Below are 20697 nucleotides of genomic sequence, written 5' to 3'. Positions count from 1 at the left end.
TCAGCTCAAAATATGGAGACAGAACAGGCTCATATCATGAAAGGATATTCATCTCAATCTCTCTATTTTATTCAGCTTTACAGCTTGTCAAATTCAGCTAAAACACATTTCGTTGCTGACCTGCATCCACAAGTACTTCCTTATTTTGATTATCTCCGTATTTAGATCAGCACTTTTCAGATCAGTTTTCAGCAAACTGGAACTGAGACAGTAATATGAATTTTCTGTGTGAAAAGACAGCAAATCATGTTCATCTGAATGATATTGATGTAGTTGTTTCAAGCTGTGATGTTCACATGCACACTCTTGATCTGATGGCAACATTTCTTTGTGTTTCTCTGTTTCTATGTGCTGCTGTCACTAATGAAGAGAGGAACATATCAGTGAAAGAGGGAAAATCAGTCACTCTATACCCTGAAACTGAAATACAGAAAGATGATCTGATACAGTGGAGGTTTGGAGATCAAGACATTCTCATAGCTAAAATCAGAGGAGGGACCATAGTGACACATGATGATGATGATGATGATGATGGGAGATTCAGAGGCAGACTGGAGCTGGATGAGAAGACTGGATCTCTGACCATCACAAGAATGAGACCTGAACACACTGGAGATTATAAACTACAGATCATCAGCAGCAGAGGAACCACAATCAAGAGATTCAAAGTTGATGTTTTAGATAGTGAGTATTGTCTTTCAGTTTAATATTTTAATGATATTTCCCTTACTGCTTTTACAACAAATGAAATTAAAACATGATGAATACAATGACTAAACTATATATTTATGTAATTTAATTGGTGTGTTTATTTTCTGAATTATGATTGTAAAGCACACAGGTGTTCAGACTGTGGTCCAGGGCTCCTGAGAGACTAACAGGGGGTGCTAGGGACTCCGGGACAATATAAAAGGCTATTCGTTTAATTTAGGAAGGCACATGATGTGTTTATAACATCACTATGTAATGTTGCTCATTTATAGTATTTTAGGATCATGATGGGATCATTGTATTTGGGGATTCTTGTTATCAAAAAGTTTGAATCCCCCTGGTGAAGTGTGGATGAGAATGATTATCAGATCATGACTGAAAGGAAGTTTGATCTTTGCATCTTTGTTTAAAATCACATGAAATGCTGTCAGAATCAGTTAATACGGGGCTCTTCAAAGTTTTTTCGGGCAAGGCTCCCTAAAGGTGAAAAGGGAAGGACTTTTTAGGACCCTAAAGGACTTTGTCGCTGCATGTCTCCAGTGTCTGGCGGTGAGGTCTCTAGTGGGCGTTCCCATTACTGGTTGCGTAGTAATGTTTGTGAGTGACATTCACGGATGTTATCCCATGTTGTACAATTGTAGACAACAAATCAGTTGCCGCTACAAACAAACATTTTAGAAGGAAAAGTCTAAGCATAAATGTAATCAGTACATAAAGTGCATAATATTAAAGATGAAGGAGAGACAGCGAGTGCTCTTTGCCATCGCGGCTACATATTAAAGGATTAGTTCACTTTCAAATGAAAATTAGCCCATGATTTACTCTCCCTCAAGTCATCCTAGGTGTAAATCGCTATATAAATGCAGTCCATAAATGACTTTCTTCTTTCAGACGAATACAATCAGAGTTCTATAAAAAATGTCCTGGCTCTTCCAAGCTTTATAATGCAGGGGATTGCAACCAACAGTTTGAAGCTCAAAAATGTGCATCTATCCATCATAAATAAACTCCAAACGGCTCCTCTGGGGTAATAAAGGCCTTCTGAAGTAGAACGATGAGTTTGTGTAAGAAAAATGTTCATATTTAACACGTAACAAAGTAAAATTCTAGCTTCCAGCTAGAACTGGAGTTAGTTTATAATGGATAGATGCACGTTTTTGAGCTTGAAGCTGTTGGTTGCAATCCACTGCATTATAAAGCTTGGAAGAGCCAGGACATTTTTTTATATAACTCTGATTGTATTCGTCTGAAAGAAGAAAGTCAAATACACCTAGGATGACTTGAGGGTGAGTAAATCATGGGCGAATTTTCATTTGAAAATGAACTAATCCTTTAAGCATATAGTCTATGATATTATTAGAAACCAACTGTATTATATTAGTTAGGGTATTTCTGCATGTAGTTGCTACAATCTGTTGAAGTAAAATGTTCTCCTGACCTGCACACTCATTTCAGAGTAAAACATTAGATATTGCTTTAGACTAGTAAAGATCTGAATAATTGCAGTAAACGTTAAATTTAGACTGGATCAAGTGACACGATACCTCAGTTTAATCTAGGCATGCACTGAAATTAAGATTCTGGAAGCACTAGGTGGAAAACCGAAACCTAAAATGACTTTTTGTAAAATTAATTTAATTTTGTAAAGTTAATTTCTTATTTTAAATTAATTTGTTTGTATAATTCTAGTATTATTAGACTTTTTAATTCAATTAAATTTATTTTCCCTTTCTTTGTGTACTGTCATATTTCCCTCATTTCTACAAAACGAAAATGCCATTTTCGGCGGCCGAAATTTCTGTTCTTCCCAAGTATAATCAGTTACTGACAGTGAAATATCAGTTTTATCTCTGTCTACATAACTATTTCTGTTTGTTCTCCAGATGCGTTTGGTGAAACCAAAACAGTGCTGGAGGGAAAAGATGTTATTCTATCCTCTGAATAGATATTGTATAATTATACTTAATGTATATTAAGACAATGATGTTACAAGACCAAACTCAGTAAAGGCCACACTAAGCATATGTAGCCTACAGAAACGCAGATGAGCGCAGAATATGAACAGAACTCGTTTTCTTTATAATAAAGTTTTTTCTTTGAGATGAAAATGCTTAACGTGTAATTAAACGCATTGCGTTCATATTCTGGGCTCATCTGCTTTTCTGTAGACTTTATACTGTGCTTTATTAATAAGGTGTGTGCAGAATTTGATCTCTTAATAACTGTCTTCTTGGGACATTAAGCCGTTAAGCGTTTTTCACGTTACGCGTTTTAGATCCGCGCACACAATTTGAAAAGACTCAAACGGACACGGATAGAGTGAAAGACTGAATTTCTTTTCTTTCAGTCAGGTAGGATAGCCTATAAGTGATTTCAAAACATTTCTAATTTCTAGCAGTTCTTACAAATGTACAGCAGTACATTTTCTAGCAGTTCTAATTAGATTTCTGGATGCTGTGAACATGTTTAGCTAAAGACTGCCACTCCAGTATAGCGTTTATTGTCGTCTCTGCAGTTAAAAAGACAAAGTTGACAATCTGGCTATACTTTCATAATTTTAATTTTATTTATTGCTTAATTACTTTCATAATTTTTCATTTTATTTATTGATCACGCAGGGTTATCTAATTTAACTATTTGTGGCTTGTATTTTGTGACGTGCGCGTTTCTCCTCGGGGTTCCTCCCACAAAACAGATTTCTGATTGTAAATATTCAACATGGTGGATATTTACGATTTGCGACCCCGACGTTCTTCAGAGCAGATTCAGTCACTCTTAATACACCTCACATCACAGGAAAATCTGATCAAATAATCTGTCAAGATAATCGGGAATTTTCCTAGGATTGACTCGGAAGGGGAGAATTGGACACAAATCGGCCAGATTATCTTTTAGTGTGTGTTCAGCTTAATCTCTAGATCAGTTCATCTCTCTTTTTAATATCTGTAATTGTCTGTATTTTCTAGCTGATTCCGCAGGAAACAGAGTGAATGATTCAGTGGCTGTAAAGATGCCGCCGGTGAATGAAGAGGATTGGGATGTAGCGAATGAACATGAGGGGATGAGATTACTTGAGGTGAGATAAGACACGCCCACCAGTGTCAATCACTCTGACATCATCAACAATTCAGCTCCAGCTGCAACAACAAAAACATATTTCTGCTTATATGAGCCTTAAAGTGAGAAATGAATCCGTGTCTGTTGAGCTGTTAAACTTGCATGTAAAAAGCTTCTTTGGTTTTAGATGAACAGGGAAACATTTCATATATTGTTGTTATAATGTTACACTTCATACCTGTTACTCTATCAACATAATACTAGTCTGACTTTTACAGCTTTGCTTTTGTGTGATTGTAGACAGCGAGTTTAAGTAATATGCTTTTTATAATACGTTTTACCACAGCAGTATTTCTATAACCACTGAATGTTTTATGTAAATAACAGCAGAACCAGATTAATGTTCATGTTCAGCATTGATCACAGTGTCTTTAAAGCTGAGATCACATGACCTTCTCTTCATGTGTAGAAATTCATTAGTGCATCTTTGACCATTCAGGGTTACTAAACTTCACTGTAAGTGACCCTTTTATTGTAAAAAAAAAAAAAAACTTACGTTGACATTCTTTTTAATATTATTTTCGTTGAAATTGTAAATGTGTGCCTTATTTTGCTTTAGTAATTATGCTTAAATAAGGGTCTGATGTGAGGTAAATCTGTTCATCTTCCAATCAGATGTGAATGCCAAATTGTAAACGTGATCTGAATTTATCTGTATTCATGATGAAGCACTTAAAATTCCTCTTGTTGCACTTGTAGCAAAAAAAGATGGAAAAAGTGCCTTTGTTCAATCCTAGTACTTAGTTACACTATAACCACATTGTGTTGTTTTGTGTTGTTTTATTGATTTTGAGAAAAGCATCTGCTTGAGGAATACATGTTCATGTTAGATATAGATATGCCTCTGATCTTCTTACATTTCTGTCCTCTAGTGGAAAAACACTTATTTTACTTACTAACAGCCGTCCAATCCAGCCATGAAAATGCTCTATGCACTTCATCTTGCATGCAACTTATAAACAATGTACCTATATATACAATAATAATAAATAATAAAAAGGTAAAATTGTGTGAAATGTGTGTTGCTTCATACCTTATGTACGGTATGTACAGAATAAAATCTTCAAAGTACATTAAATCTGCACTTAGTTGTAACCATAAAGTATAGTTGTGTTAATCATATCACAAGCAAAGATGAAATGGGATTATTATTATTATATAGTTTCAGACGTTGTTCAACTAGCTGAACTTGGTAATTGAAGAGTATAATGGTTTTGTGTTCAAATTTGGCATGTCATTAAAAACCGAATTGCAGTTCAAGAAAAGTCCAATCTAGCCATGGAAAATGCTCTATAGATGCACTTCATCTTTTTGAGCACCAGATGGCAGTAGAAGTGTTAAAAAAATACTTCCGAGAACCCAAATTTATACACGTTAGTAGCCTACGTTGCTTTTGTAATTTGTGGCTAAAACACTTATTAATAACCACAGCAACGCTATGTAATAGTAGGTATAGTTTATTTCAATAACGCATACAGTGGCGTTTTAGGGCCTTATATCGAATGCAGGTTGTGTATTACTTTATATTACAAAAGTCTGTGTACAAATCGGGATTAAAGCGCTTAAATGTATTTAAAAAGATAGTTCACCCCTAAATTAAAATGATTTCCTAATATCACCCCCTGAATGTGTGTGACAGAGCTGAGTGATGTCCAGATGTGTGGTCTGGTTGCTGATGGGATTGTTCAGCACACAGCTGTAGGTGTTTTTATCTATTGATTAAATATAAGACATTTCTCAGGCAGTAAATGTGGATCTTTTAGAAGAATTTAAGGAGCGCTGGTCTGTTCTTGACTCTGTCTCGCCCTGCCATGCTCTTGTCTTGATCTCAATGATCTCAACCCCTCAAAAGTTTTGGTCTTGTCTTGTTTTCAACACACACACTGGTCTTGGTCTTGACTTGGTGTTAACTACAACATTAATGCATATTCAAATCAAGCGTGCCGCACAAGCCCTGAAAAGTTTTTTTTATTTTTTTTATTATTGATATAAAGGATACAAGTACAAACCATTGAGGCAAAAATCAACAATCATACATTTGTAATCGTGTTGATAGATCACTTCAAAGAAAGCACATAGAACAAACAATAAATAAATAAATAAATAAATAAAATAAAATAAAAACAAAGGGGTGAGGGCCTTAGTCCAATAACCTAAACATATCCAAAACGTTAAGAAGTTTTAAGGCATTTATATCCGTCATCCAATGAAGAGATTTAACAAATAGCTTCAAGTCATTCTTCCATCCATTGAAATGGGGTTTGATCTTTAAATATTTACACCTATGGATGAAGTGCTTTCCTAAAACATCAGATTGTTTATCAAAAAACTAAGTTTTTATCATTCAAAAACACTCCAACTTTATTTGAACTCATATTCAAAGGGTGAAGTGATATCTCAATGTACCCAACTCTGAAATGTAGTCCAAAATTCTTGTACAAAATCGCATTGAAAGCAAATATGCTCTACCTTCTCAATTTCTTTCTCACAAAATCCACATGAATTGTTTTCCCATTTGAATCTTTCATGCAAAAAGCAATTAGATGGATAAATGTCATTCAACATTTTAAATGTCACTTCTTTGGCTTTAGGAAGGACTGGGTAAGATAAATACCGCTTCCTTATTGTTTTAGCCTCTTCATCAGTGAAATCTTTTAGAACATTTTCTTTTCAGTTGACTAGAGTAAAACTGATTGGATAACACATTTCTAATAAACTTATTTGTAAACTGTGTACTATTTAAATTAATTCCTTCAATACAAAGTGGTCTCATTACTGATTGAGAGTTTGAGTACATTACAAACTCTTTAATCATCATTTTCAGGGGTGCTGGGATGGCCTTTAACACTTTATTGTACTCTAATTGGGCACTGAAAATTGAACTTAACACAAAAATCTCTGTAATTCAACAAATTACCAAAAATATCCATCAAATGCATCAACACCCATATTCCTTTTTTCATCCAAGTTCCTAAAAACAAAGAATTTCTATTACTCAGAATATACATGTTTTTCCACAGAGGTGTATTATGTGGTGTAAAGTTGTGCTTAAAGGAGAACTTGGTAACTTTTTTAACTTAATAAAACTGTCTAGAAATCATTTGGATGGTTAAACAACCTGTTCTGGTGATATTGGTGACTTTCCCCGCTCCCCCCAGCGTTCCCAGGCGGAAAACCAACCTTGCAACATGGGGACTACCGTCCCGGCAAGACAGAAACCCCGTCCTCTGTGTCGGGAGCAGCAGCATATTTGCATTTAAAGGACCAGACAAAACGGTGCGTTTTTACTAACCCTCAAAAAGTGCTATATAACTTTAACATGCTATATAAAAATATCTGTGCTGTATTTTGAGCTAAAACTTCACACACACACTCTGGGGACATGAGAGATTTATTTTACATCTTGTGAAAAGGGCATTATACCACCCCTTTAAGGTACAGTCAAAATAGCCATTGTTTGTCACTATTGACAGTGGATCTTTTTTGCCTACAAAATTTCCCTAAAATGTTGCTATTCCCTACAGACCTTTTTTTTTAATCACTGAGCAAAACAATTTTACCTACTTGATATTTTGCTCTCCTTATATGTAAAAATTCATCTAAAAAACTACATTTTTGTGAACTCATTAATTACTAGATGTTTCCACTACGATGGACGGCATATTTTCATTGTTGTTGGTTTCTCAGGGACCAATCAGTGACCAGACATTACTCATATTAGAAAAATACATTTGTTTCCAATGGTCTGAAGGAGTTAATATGTCAAGACCATAACGTATAAATTTTAATTTCCACCTAAAAAAATAACTTCAAATAGTTAAGTGCTCTACTAAATGTATTTATTGTTTTTGATTAAACAATAAAGATGTAAAGTTTATACCAAGATTAGATGTAAAGTTTATTGTAAATATTTCTTGCCATTGCAGATGTTAAAAGCTGATAAATGGAGGATGTTTTTCTTTCATCTTCTCAGTTTTTCCACTTATCCAATGATCTGAAATGAACGAAATGGCACAAGAAATATGAAATAAAAGCAGTATTATGAGATACAGTCATGACATTGATTGCTTGTTAGTTCCTTATGTAAAGTTTTATTATAATGATGATATAATTGCACTTACTCCATTAATCCAGCTGCTGTAGGCAGACACACGAGTGAAGACTGTTGGCTTCTGGTAGGCATTACAACCCGATGATGACACAAAGCTGGTCACACCATGGACGACGTACTGACCGTTGACCTGACAGTTCAGAGGACCGCCAGAGTCACCCTAAAAACAACACAACAGGAGACAAAATTAGACATTTTACTGCAGTATGAAATAGTTCATGATCTGTTTGTCAGTCTGTCTTTCTCACATGGCATCCAGAAAAGCTGCCGCCACCAGCGCACACCATAGTGTTCTTCACGGTGCTTCCCCACCAGTCACTACGAGAGCAGGTACTGTGGTCCATCACGGGCAGGAGGGCCTGTTTCAGCTGAGCGGAGAGTGACCCACCAGCTAAATGAAGATCACATCCATGAAAGAGAAAGGAATCAGGAAGTACATGCAAATGATTTCAGGCAACTATCTGAAGTAAAGTAAGTGAAAGCTGACTCTCAACGCGGCCCCAGCCGGTGATGTATCAGTTGTTGTTGTGGGGCAGAACCTGTCCAGAGGGTGGAAGGGTGGCCAGCTGCACAAATTGGTTCAAATAGACATCAGAGGACAGACGCATAAGAGCAATATCATATCTGAAAAACAAAGAACACACATCACAGACTTTTTTTTTTCACATTTCATTTCGCGCTATAACTTTAGAATATCTTTAATATGATCATGGATGTTGTGTTGATGATGTAAGTCCAGTTGGACTTGTTTAACAGTTCATGTAGTGGACGAAGTCTGCTGGAAAGGTTTGGCATGAACTTTGCATAGTATGTTAACAGTCCTAGGAATGATCGCACCTGGCTTACGTTATTTGGAGATGGCGCATCCACAATAGCTTTTACCTTTGATGGTGCTTTTGTGAAGACCAGCACTGCCAATTACATGTCCTAGATACTCGATGGTGGGCTGGAAGAAGTCACATTTGTCTTTCTTCACCCAAAATGCCATACTCTTTTAGCCTTTGTAGTGTTGCATTCAGGTTCCCGAGAAGATCCTCATCATCTTTTCCTGTGATTAACAGATCATCGAGATAACACTGTACTCCATTCAATCCACTCAGAATCTGGTCCATGGCACGCTGGAACAACGCTGGAGTCGAAGTTATGCCGAAAAGAAGCCTCTGATATCTATACAGGCCCTTGTGTGTCACGATGGTCAGCAGCTCTTGGGAAACAGGGTCGACCTGCATTTGGAGGTAAGCTTGACATAAGTCTGTCTTGCTGAATTTCTGGTGCCTGCTAATCCAGCAAAAAGATCTTCAATTAGTGGCAAGGGGTGTTGTACAGTTAAAACAGGGTTGACAGTAACCTTGAAATCGCCACAAATTCTGACTGATCCATCCTTCTTCAATACGGGAACAATTGGCGTGGCCCACTCTCTAACACTCACTTTCTTCAGTACGCCAGTTTTCTCCAGATGGTCTAGATCAGTTTCTACCTTAGGCTTTATCACGTAAGGAACGGGGCAAAATTTTAAGCACTTAGGTTCACTATCAGACTTAATGGCCAGCATTACAGTAATGTCTTTCATGTTTCCCAATTAATCTCCAAACACCTCTGCATGCTTCCTCAGGAAATGTTGTAGGCTGGTAGACTCTTTCACCACTAAATGTACTTCCTGCCAATTTAGCTTTATTTTCTGTAGCCATGATCGGCCCATCAGAGCTGTGTGACTACTGTGTTTCACAATAAGTTTACCTTCTGTTTGTTTAGCTCTATAGCCACATCCACGACTCCTGAAAGAGGTACAAACTCACCTGTGTCAGCTTCGCTTCCTCAAGACAGAGATATGGCCACTTCTCTTGGCAAGTTGACTCCACCATGAGTGATACAGCGTCTCCAGTGTCCACTAGGTGTCACCCAGTAGCCATCAGAATTTGAAGACACAGACATTACATGAGTATTCATTTTCATCAGATTCATCCTCTTGTTGTTTCCCTGTATATACCACCTGATTTATGTTTTTCTTTTTGAATTTTCTGACATAGCTTTTCTTAAACTCCGCAGGTTTAGCTGGATTTAATTTCTCTAGGGCTGGTCCGAATACCATTTTTTGAGCTTCGAAGCTTCGGTAGTAATGGACATCGAATATTCGAAGCTTCGGAGAGAGGGGGCTGAACATATTCTTCTCTCTAATAAAGGCAGGAATCTCTATGTGTCTGTCTGTCCATTTGCATTATTATTATTATTTCGAGAACCGTTCATCCAATCGACTTCACACGGGAGTGCAGTGTCGCATTTGGTGCAATATAGATGGACACGCGAGACGCGACACATTCAGAATTTAAACTTTTAGTAAACTACAGAACAGCGTGAGCGGGAAGCGGCACACCTCACGCGGGCAGGGCTTACCCAGCTAACAATTTTAGGTTATAAGAACGTTTCCGTAACGTTCCCATTAAGTTATAAAAACGTTATTTCTGAATGTTCTAGAAACGTTCAAAGCGTCCAGTTTTTTAGACGTTGTATTAACGTTATTTCTTAGTTATAAGAACGTTATTCAAAACGTTATTAGAACGTTCAATTCTCCTGTTATATAAACGTTGTATTAACGTTCTTGCTTGGTTATGAGAACGTTGTTCAAACGTTATTGGAACATTCAATTCTTAGGTTATAAGAACATTTCCATAACGTTCCCATTAAGTTATAAAAACGTTATTTCTGAATGTTCTAGGAACGTTCAAAGCGTCCAGTTTTTAAGACGTTGTATTAACGTTATTTCTTAGTTATAAGAACGTTATTCAAAACGTTATTAGAACGTTCAATTCTCCTGTTATATAAACGTTGTATTAACGTTCTTGCTTGGTTATAAGAACATTATTCAAACGTTATTAGAACGTTCAATTCTTAGGTAATAAGAACGTTTCCATAACGTTCCCATTAAGTTATAAAAACGTTATTTCTGAATGTTCTAGGAACGTTCAAAACGTTGTTTTTTTAGACGTTGTATTAACGTTATTTATTAGTTATAAGAACGTTATTAAAAACGTTATTAGAACGTTTAATTATCTTGTTATAAAACGTTGTATTAATGTTATTGCTTGGTTATGAGAACATTATTCAAAACCTTATTAGAACGTTCAATTATCTTGTTACATAAACGTTGTATTAACGTTTTTCCTTGGTTATAAGAACGTTATTCAAACATTCACTTGTTTAAACATTTAAACATTCTTAATGTTTTTGCATATAATGTATATATGACAATCATTTTATGAAAGCACCTTATTAAGAACTTTCAGATTTTAAAATTAAGACAAAAGATCTAGAAAGATAATTAAAATCAAAAAGACCCATGAATCATGTCTATAATATGTGTAATGTAGTCCACTGAAGACGAGCTGAAGTGAACCAAAGTGTAGTTTATTTCAAGATACAGATACAATTGAATACGACTTTAAATTGAAATATGAAATTAACATGAAAATAAACCTGGACTAAAACATAGAACAAACTGATTAAACTTCAAAATAATTAAACATGAAACAAAACTAAAACTACCTCTTTACCTAACCCTAACCTATCAGCAAGCTAAAAAAATAATAATAACATTTTAAATGACATTATCCACAATCATATCAGCTTCAACTTCCGGCACATCGGACTGGACTGGACTGAACCCTGAGAGGATCTCCGGAGACACTGCAGGGAGAAAATAAAACAGTGTTGTATTAAAGTGTGGTGAGATTAGTATAAAAGCACTGGGATGCTGTACTTGCTCATGCAGAACATCTAATTAGATTTTCTGACAATTTACAAAAAGTTTAATCTGCTTTGGAATATTGGGAGAAAACATGAAGATACGAAACAAGCTCTCTGCTCTTGTCCCAAAGCCAGATGTTACTAAATTTATATTGCTTTTCATGCTCAAGGACTTTGTATTGTTTCTATTTTAATGCACTCTTAAAGTTTAAATTGCATTAATGAGCCGTGCCACACCCCAAAACTGCAATCTAATGATAACTTTGCTTAAATAAAAAATATTTTAAATGGTCATTAATGGATCATAATTATTGCACAAATATTATTAAGTAACAAAAAAAAGCTTAAAATATTAAATAATTATTGAACTAAAATATAGTACATTTATTGAATTGATGAAAAGGTACACTTAAGGTGTTTGGTCACTTGAGTGTGTGACCCAATTATCATATAGGAAAACACGAGGGTTAAACTCAAGAAAAACATTAATGTTGTCTCTCCATCACTCCCCAGAATAAAATGCCCCAGTTAATGTGGTCCTCTTAGTAATCAATGCATATTATGCGTTAATATTTAGCAGAAATTGCTGCGAATATAATGAAACTGCTTTCTATCCTGCTTAAACCATTTAAAAACATTGAGCGCAGTTGTTTCGCACTATAGAGAGCCTAAGTCCCTCCCCTCCGCTTCCGGCTCATGGGACCTTATTTTGGGAAGAATAGGCTATGTATGGTAGTCAATGGCAAGAGACAACTTATCTTTTTATTCCGTCTGACCTGTGCCCTGAATTACACATATGATGTTTTTCAATTTAAAAGATAATTGTGAAAATCGCTCAATGAACTACATCTCTCGTCTCGCACTATATGTACGTCACCATCCGTTGCTCGTATGTGTGCAGTCTGGTACAAAACACTCAGGCATGACGGCGTAACGTTACGATTATAACGTAAGACTATAGAAAAAAATGACAGACATTAGCTTCAGTAAAGTTAGCTTCATTCATTGAGCGAAAAGGTATGACGTCACATGTGCGCCTTTTGGGTTTGTAGTCACGTATTTTCACAGTCTTATACCTCAACAGTTTTACGTCAAACTGCGACTTTCTTGACTTTAAAATTTATCTTTTAAATTGACAAACATCATATGTGTAATTCAGGGCACAATTCAAACGAGATCAAAATATTTGTTGTCTCCACTGATCTAGATCAGTGGTTGTCTCTCGCCATTGGCTACCATACAATATTTTTCCAAATTAAGGTCCCATGGTATTCCACCGAAAGGGGAGGGACTACATGAACCACGTGACCATGAGATCAAAGTTGTTGCAAGTCTCTTTCAATGGCTCTGCATCACTGCAACGCCAGTGGCGCCGGTTACCATAGAAACTCGGCCTACAACTGCACCAAGCCAAAAATACAAATTTGAACGCAATTTGAGCAAGAGAGGCAAACAGTGTTGTTCTCAGTGAAATATATTATTTAACTGAGTTTGTTAAGCAGTTTTTGAGATTTCAGTATTCTCCAATTCAAATAGATAGCACTTTCCCAAAAATAGCTGCCTGGAGGAATTGAAAATATGGCCTTCCATACACTGTATATTATAAACTAGCACAATTTACGATACTGATGGTTGTTAAAACGCGTAATTACAGTCTGTGAAAAGGGTCCATTACTGTTGTCAAGTGCTCGATCCAAATATCAAATTTAAGAGGAGCCTGGGGTCAGGTGATGTTGTGAAGTTAGTGTCAGTGATGAAGGGAAAGCCTATCAATCTAAACACTAACATTACCGATTTACAAAAAGAGGATCAGATGCTTTGGACATTTGGACCCCATGGCATGATTATAGCTGACACCAACACCTCTACATTATTAAATGGAAAGGTTGTGCGAAGAACCAAAAATGTGAATTCAGTCGTTATTTTTATTTTTTTATTTTTTTTATTTTTCACCCTCAAATCATTCAAAACATTGACCTGTATTATATGGACAAAAACACTTAGACTTTTTCAAAATATATATATTTTTAAATATCAAAAAGCAGTTTTTTGTCTTTATGAAGTTTTGTTTTTCTCCATTTCAAACTGATGAACATTATCTGAATGATCTTTATGTAGTAATTTCAAACTCTGATGTTCACATGCACACACTAATGGAGACATTTCTTTGTGTTTCTCTGTTTCTATGTGCTGCTGTCACTAATGAAGAGAGGATCATATCAGTCGAAGTGGGAAAATCAGTCGTTCTAGACCCTGAAACTGAAATACAGAAAGATGATGTGATATGGTGGACGTTTGGAGATCAAAACATTCACTTAGCTGAAATCAGAGGAGGGACCGGAGAGACATTTGATGATAATGAGGATTTGGATGTTGGGAGATTCAGAGGCAGACTGAAGCTGGATGTGAAGACTGGATCTCTGACCATCACAAACACCACAGTTGAACACAATGGAGTTTAGATGATCAGATACAGTGGAGGTTTGGAGCTCAAGACATTCTCATAGCTGAAATCAGAAGAGGGACCGGAAAGACACATGATGATGATGCTGATGTGAGATTCAGAGGCAGACTGAAGCTGGACAAGAAGACTGGATCTCTGACCATCACAGACACCAGAACCACACACTCTGGACTCTATAAACTACAGATCAAATCCAACAGTGGAGTTTCAGAAGAGACATTCAGTGTTACTGTCAGTGGTGAGTATCTTTAGTCAATGTAATAATGATCACAGTTCTTCCTCATACATTCAGTATTTTTCTCTTTCTGCAGTAAATTCATCTGAAACTCTATAACATACAGACATTCAAACATTCAAAATTTAATCATTTCAGTGTTAAAAAAAATGTAAGAATATAGTTTCACAATTCCCCATTGAACTAGATTGTGAAACAAACGTGTGTGTGTGTACATTTCTTATAGTTTTATATTTGAAAATCAACAAATAAAATGATCAACTCTATATGCACTTTTAAGCCTTAACATTAAAGCTGCAGTATTTAACTTTTTTGTGTTCAAAATTTACAAAATATATATATGAGCGAGTACATCATGAATCCATTTTCCAAAACGTGTTTTTGTCTTATCCTGAATCACTACGGTCAACCTATAATAAGTGTTTATATTCAGACTATTTTAGACTGTTTCGGGTCGTACTGCTGCGGAGTAGCCCAGTGCCTGCGTGACTCGTCATAGACAAAAACAGAGAGAAGTAGTTCAGACTACAATGTTCTTCCGCAAGACACATGCAGTTCTGTTTATTATCCGCTAGAGTGCCAAAAGTTAAGTTCTGCAGCTTTCACTGCCACACGTGATTTATGTTGCGTCTGCATCTTAAATTGAATGTAATAAATAGCAGAATAAAAAATAATAAGATGTTGAATGAGACGTTCACAATTGCGGTCAAAAAAGAGCGCATTGGAAATGAATGGGAGATGAATTTTATCTAGTACAAAAACTTTTTGGTACTGCAGCCAAACGAAATCTTACTGAAAGCTATTTTTTATATATCAAGTTCAAACTTGTTTAGATTTATGACTTTGATTTTCTTGCAGTTTTAGAATAAAATCAGATTTTGAAAATATATATTTATATATATATATATATATATATATATATATATATATATATATATATATATATATATATATATATATATATATATATATATATATATATATATATATATATATATATATATATATATATATATATATATATATATATGAAAAATTGAAAATAGTATTTTTGTGCTATTTTAATAACAATACACGTATTCTGTTACTGGTACTTTAAGTTCACTTTTTCAAACTTTTTTTTTTACTTCAGCAATAATCTGCCAAATGTCGTCTTTGAAAAGAGATCAAACTTAAGTCTGTGCTAAAGCATTCGAGATTTACGACAGTTTAAAGGAGTCGTTCACTTTAAAATGAAAATTAGGCCATGATTTATTCACCCTCAAGTCATTCTGTGTATATGACTTTCTTCTTTCAGACGAATACAATCAGAGTTATATTAATAAATACCCTGACGCTTCCGAGCTTTATAATGGCAGTGGATTGCAACCATCAATTTAAAGTTTAAAAAAGTGCATCTGCTGTATCCATGATAAAAGTGCTCCACACGGGTCTCCGGGGGTTAATAAAGGCATCTGATGTTAAGCAATGCGTTTGTAAAATATCCATATTTAAAACTTTTTAAAGTAAAATAACTAGCTTCTGGCCAATTGAAAGTTAAGTTGCGTAAGTTGTACTTTAGACACAAGTATGTTCGTTTGGCCGGAAGCTAGAATTTTACTTTGTAACGTGTTAAATATGAATATTTTTCTTACAAAAACTTGTCGTTCTGCTTCAGAAGGCCTTCAGGTGAGTAAATCAAGGACTAATTTTCTTTTTAAGAGTGAACTACTCCTTTAAGTTGGAAATTGAATTTTCAGGTCTATGCTTAAAAAGTGAATAAATGGATTATAAATACAGTGTAAATATAATTTAGTATAAAAAATCCCCATAAAAATACAAAATATGAAATAAAAAACATCAAACTAAAATATAGTACATTAATTTCATTGACAATTTTTTTAAAAAAATCAGCCTGCACGTGAAGAGCACCAGAGGGTTAAGCAAAAAAATGATTCTGTACCTGGAAGATGAAGAAATAACAGATGCAGAAAAACAAGCTTGGAAAATATGTAGAAGAATTGGACATGAAGGGTTAAAACGGCTCAATGCAAGTGGGCTCAGTGATTCAGATGAGAAGAGAAAGACTGACACCTTGTGGAATTTCTTTGAAGGACAACTAAAGTTAAAGGGTTAGTTCACCCAAAAATGAAAATTCTGTCAGTAATTACTCACCCTCATGTTGTTCCAACCGCGTAAGACCTTCGTTCATCTTCGGAACACAAATTAAGATATTTTTGATTAAATCTGAGCCTTGTCTCACTCCTCCATAGGCTGCTAGGTGGCCCAAACTTGCTGGCCCAGAAAAGTTATTAAAGAGATCGTTAATATAGTCCATGTGACTACAGTGGCTCAATCTTAAGTTTATCAAGCGACGAGAATACTTTTTGTGCGCAAAAACAAACAAAAATAACGACTTTATTCCACTATTCATTTCCTTCTCTCTGGGCCTCTAGTTGGTTCACGTAGTGTTTTTGTGCTGCGCGTCTGTGTTATACGTCATCACGCATCACACACATGACCAGCGTCGGCCAATAGTGAGCCTACGTCACCACGTAGATAAACTTAAGATTGAGCCACTAGTCACTTGGACTATAGTAACGATCTCTTTAATAACTTTTCTGGGCCAGCAAGTTTCGGCCACCTAGCAGCCTATGGAGGAGTGAGACAAGGCTCAGATTTAATCAAAAATATCTTAATTTGTGTTCCGAAGATGAACGAAGGTCTTACGCAAGCCAAGCCAAGGCAGTGCCCTGCATTCAACGATATATGCTCTATGTGCGGTAACAGTGGCCACTTGGCAAAGTGCTGTAAAAAGAACCAATCTTGTTTTTGTTTTTGTTTTTTTGTTTTTTTACACATTTATGTTAAACAGGGGGGATGTTATGATGATACATAATACATGTGTACATAATACACTATGGGCGTGTACCGGAATTGTATGTCATATTAGACATGTTGAATCCTTAGTAAAAAAAATTATTATGCATCGTACTTCAGTGTGGAGACATTAATAAATTAGTCATGACGAAAAAAAGGATGATAATCAATGTATTTTCCCATGAGTTCGCTATGTTAACAATATAATGTTACATAGCTTGTTTGGTAGCTTGTTTAATACCGTAGCTTGTTGTATAGTAAGTCATCCACTATAACAAACATGGCGATAACAACTTCAAAAACATTGTAATAACTAAATGGTTTTGAAGAACTGAAGAATATTTTGTCATTCAAGAGTCAGCTTTTTCATTGAACCAGAGAGAAATGTTGAATAGAAGGATAATGGCACTGTCTCCGTGCTACACTAATATTAGTAAGCCTATTAATCCTCTGTGTACACATATCCATAAGTACAATTGTGGCTGTATTATTTGTGTCCTCTTCAAAAATCTTTCCTGAGAAAATTCGTCCCCTTGGAATTATAAGGTTCTATCTGCGTTCTGAGCAGTTTTGAGATATTGAGCTTTAAAGTTTTTGCATTCCATTCGACTGTGTAGAAAGAACCTTTTTATTTTCTTAATAAAAAGTTCCAAAATGTTCACAACTTAAAAAACAACATCACATAATGTAAAGAAGTGGTCACAGAATAAGAATATGTGAATAACTCAATTTTGACAAAAAATGTCAGATGGAACCTTATAATTCCAAGGGGACGAAATGTTATGTTTATTGACACACACACACACACACACACACACACACACACACACACACACACACACACACACACACACACACACACACACACACACACACACGTGACATGTTCTTCTGATCACTCTCACTTATAATCTCCTCATTTCTCTGTTTCTATGTGTTCCTGTGACATGAAGAGAAAACACTGACAAAGTATGAAGGAGATCCTGTTACTCTAGAGACTGATACTGAAATACACAGAGATGATCTCATAGAGTGGAGATTAGGAAATAACGGACCCCTCATAGCTGAAATCAGAGGAGGAATCATCTCTAAATATGATGAAGTTGATTATTGGAGATTCAGAGACAGACTGGAGCTGGATGAGAATACTGGATCTCTGACCATCACAAACACTGAACTAAAACATGCTGGAGTTTATCATCTACAGATCACATCCAACAGAGGTGTTTACAAGACATTCAGAGTTGTTTTCAGAGGTGAGTATCTCCTCCAGTCAGTGTAATAATGTTCACAGTTCTTGCATGGTAATTTTTATTATCAGTATCATTTGTGTTTGTCACTTTTTAAGAAATCTAAGATTAAAGTTTAAAAATCTCCTATTGAATTAACTGCAAGTTATCAGTGCTTTCAGTGATGTACATCTCAAACTCAGCATTTTGTGTACTGAAGGCTTATGAATTACTGAAGGGTTTTGGGAAAGTGACCCTCTGCTAATGTCCACTGTTGTGTTTTGATAAATGATTGACTGCCGCTGTCAAATGAAGTGAGAAGCGATCACACTGAAGGAATTACCTCATGAAATATTTGTCGTTTTTTACTAAAACGCTCCAGAATGCTTTAGCATTCAGTGTTTTCTAACTATTTTTATAATACCTTATACCCTCTATCATGGGCGAGGCTAGCCCCTTTTTAGGGGTGAAAAGGAGCTTTAGGGGTGAACCCCTAAAAAGGAGCTCAGCACCCCTAAAACTTGGAGTAAGAAATGTTGTTATTCTAAAAAAAAAAAATCGTCTTTGACAAGGTTAAATAATGTCCAAAACATACTCCGTAGTTTGTGGTTTAAAGATTAATAATGCATGTGCACATGTTGAGAATTAATATAATACAATGTGTAGCCTTCAGTAAATTAAAAAAGTTCAGCTTTAGGAGGGGAAGAGACAGGGCAAGATGAGGAGACTGAGAGAAAAAGACAGAGTGATGGAGATGAGGAGAGAGCAGGTTTTAATTCTATTTCTTATCCTTTTTGGCCTTCAAACGTCTTGAAATGCACATATCAGAGAAATAAAAATGTTTAACCCCATAACAACCTCAAATGTATGACCTCTTTGATTATAAAGCCCTGTCTACGGCCATATATTAGGCCTAGCCCTAGATCAATAATGAATGTGTACATATTGTGAATGAATTTAATAAACTTAGTTACCTAGCTTTCCTGGTAGCTTTGTCTGAGAAAATGATTCATAAATCAACCTATCAGTTGACCCTATGTTTACTTTCTTCACTGACAGACACAAATGAAAAGCCTATATCAGTCAAAGCTCAGCTTTAGGAGGGGAAAAGACAGAGCAAGATCAAAACAAAGTTAAAAAGAGTGTGATGCTGATGAGGTGAGAAAAAAAACAGCTGCCCGCACATGGTTTTAAAGCTATTGTTATCCAATTTTTTTGGCCTTCAAAACATCTTAAAATGCACATATGTAGATCAGAGAAATCAAAATTTTCTCTGGGGAGCATGCCCCCGAACCCCCCTAAATACCTCACATTCAGTTCCTCAGTGATTATAAAACTGTGCCATATGCATGTTACTGGATGAATTAATGAAACTAGTTAATAATGAGCATTAGACCATAAACTAACTTTTTTTTTTTTTTTTTTAATCATACCCTCATTGGGGGCTGAGCCCCCCTAAAATGAAAATCCTAGAATCGCCCCTGCCCTCTATTAAGATTTTACATTTTAAAAAACTGTCAGCAAGACGTGTTTTTCAGTTAATTTTATTTTCTGTTGACATATGAAGGTCATATAATCAGACCAACAGCACAATTACGGGTGTGATATTGCTTTTCAATAAGAAGTATTGTCTGGTTTTGCTCCACCAATGAAAACGAAGCCACAGAAGTTGGGCGTCTCCAAGCAACAGACAGTAGCGTCATTCCTGACTGAATCTGTGTCTATGAATGAATCTACAGAGTTATTTAATTAATGTCTCACTCGTGAAGACAGGCATTTGTTTTGTTTCTGAAGGAATCAGCATTTCAGAGTGTCATTTGACAGTTCTTTATGACCCATTTGACACCTTGTATCAACATCCACTGTTCTGTGCTGAATAGCCTACTGGTGGAAACCGATCTAAAACGCTTTGTGATCGATCACTGATATCCCATGTGCCGATAGTCAAAGTGCATGTGACCACATCGCATTGTAATGGAAATGCTGTCCGGCCTGAATGCATCTCCGCCCACAGTGAATCTCCGTCAAACACATGATCATTATGGGATGTGGTTTGGGATGTGTTGTGTGAAAGCGCACCAAAGTGATTCAAACTTTCCATCTCTTTTTAGTGAGCCAGATTTAGCTCATCTTAAAATCAGATGGAAATGGTTCACGTTCCTCATTCCATATCTGGTGAAAAGCTGTTTTTCACCAGAAAAATAAATGTCGATTTACATTATAAAATTAT

At 35.7% G+C, this 20697-nt stretch overlaps 3 protein-coding genes and 1 long non-coding RNA gene across 4 annotated transcripts in view; 1 reads left to right on the top strand and 3 right to left on the bottom strand.

Annotated features, from left to right (window-relative positions):
* Nucleotides 1-4834, top strand: part of LOC311295851 (cell adhesion molecule CEACAM3-like) — a 29966-nt gene extending 25132 nt beyond the window's left edge. The window contains exons 9-10 of the mRNA XM_084417380.1: nucleotides 370-684; nucleotides 3678-4834. Of these exons, the coding sequence (XP_084273506.1) occupies nucleotides 370-684; nucleotides 3678-3796 (434 nt within the window). The 3' untranslated portion in view covers nucleotides 3797-4834. The remainder of the gene's footprint in view (nucleotides 1-369; nucleotides 685-3677) is intronic.
* The window catches only part of LOC311295873, a 183348-nt gene extending 178474 nt beyond the window's left edge, over nucleotides 1-4874 (bottom strand). Inside the window, exon 1 of the long non-coding RNA XR_014628408.1 lies at nucleotides 4550-4874. This is a non-coding gene — a long non-coding RNA (uncharacterized lncRNA). The remainder of the gene's footprint in view (nucleotides 1-4549) is intronic.
* LOC311295870 (elastase-1-like) overlaps nucleotides 1-20697 on the bottom strand; it is a 199550-nt gene that overhangs the window by 146577 nt on the left and 32276 nt on the right. The window lies entirely within an intron of this gene.
* LOC311295872 (elastase-1-like) lies at nucleotides 7656-8306 on the bottom strand. Its single transcript, XM_084417413.1, has 3 exons — nucleotides 8188-8306; nucleotides 7950-8099; nucleotides 7656-7822 (listed from the first exon to the last, which is right to left on the bottom strand). The coding sequence occupies exons 1-3, from the start codon at nucleotides 8281-8283 to the stop codon at nucleotides 7811-7813; spliced, it is 258 nt and encodes an 85-aa protein (XP_084273539.1). The 5' UTR covers nucleotides 8284-8306; the 3' UTR covers nucleotides 7656-7810.

This window comes from Rutilus rutilus (genome assembly GCF_951802725.1).
Source record: "Rutilus rutilus genome assembly, chromosome: 8".
NCBI classification, from domain to species: Eukaryota; Metazoa; Chordata; class Actinopteri; order Cypriniformes; family Leuciscidae; genus Rutilus; species Rutilus rutilus.
The sequence above is the reverse complement of the archived record's forward strand: the minus strand, read 5'-3'. Positions and strand labels throughout refer to the sequence as shown.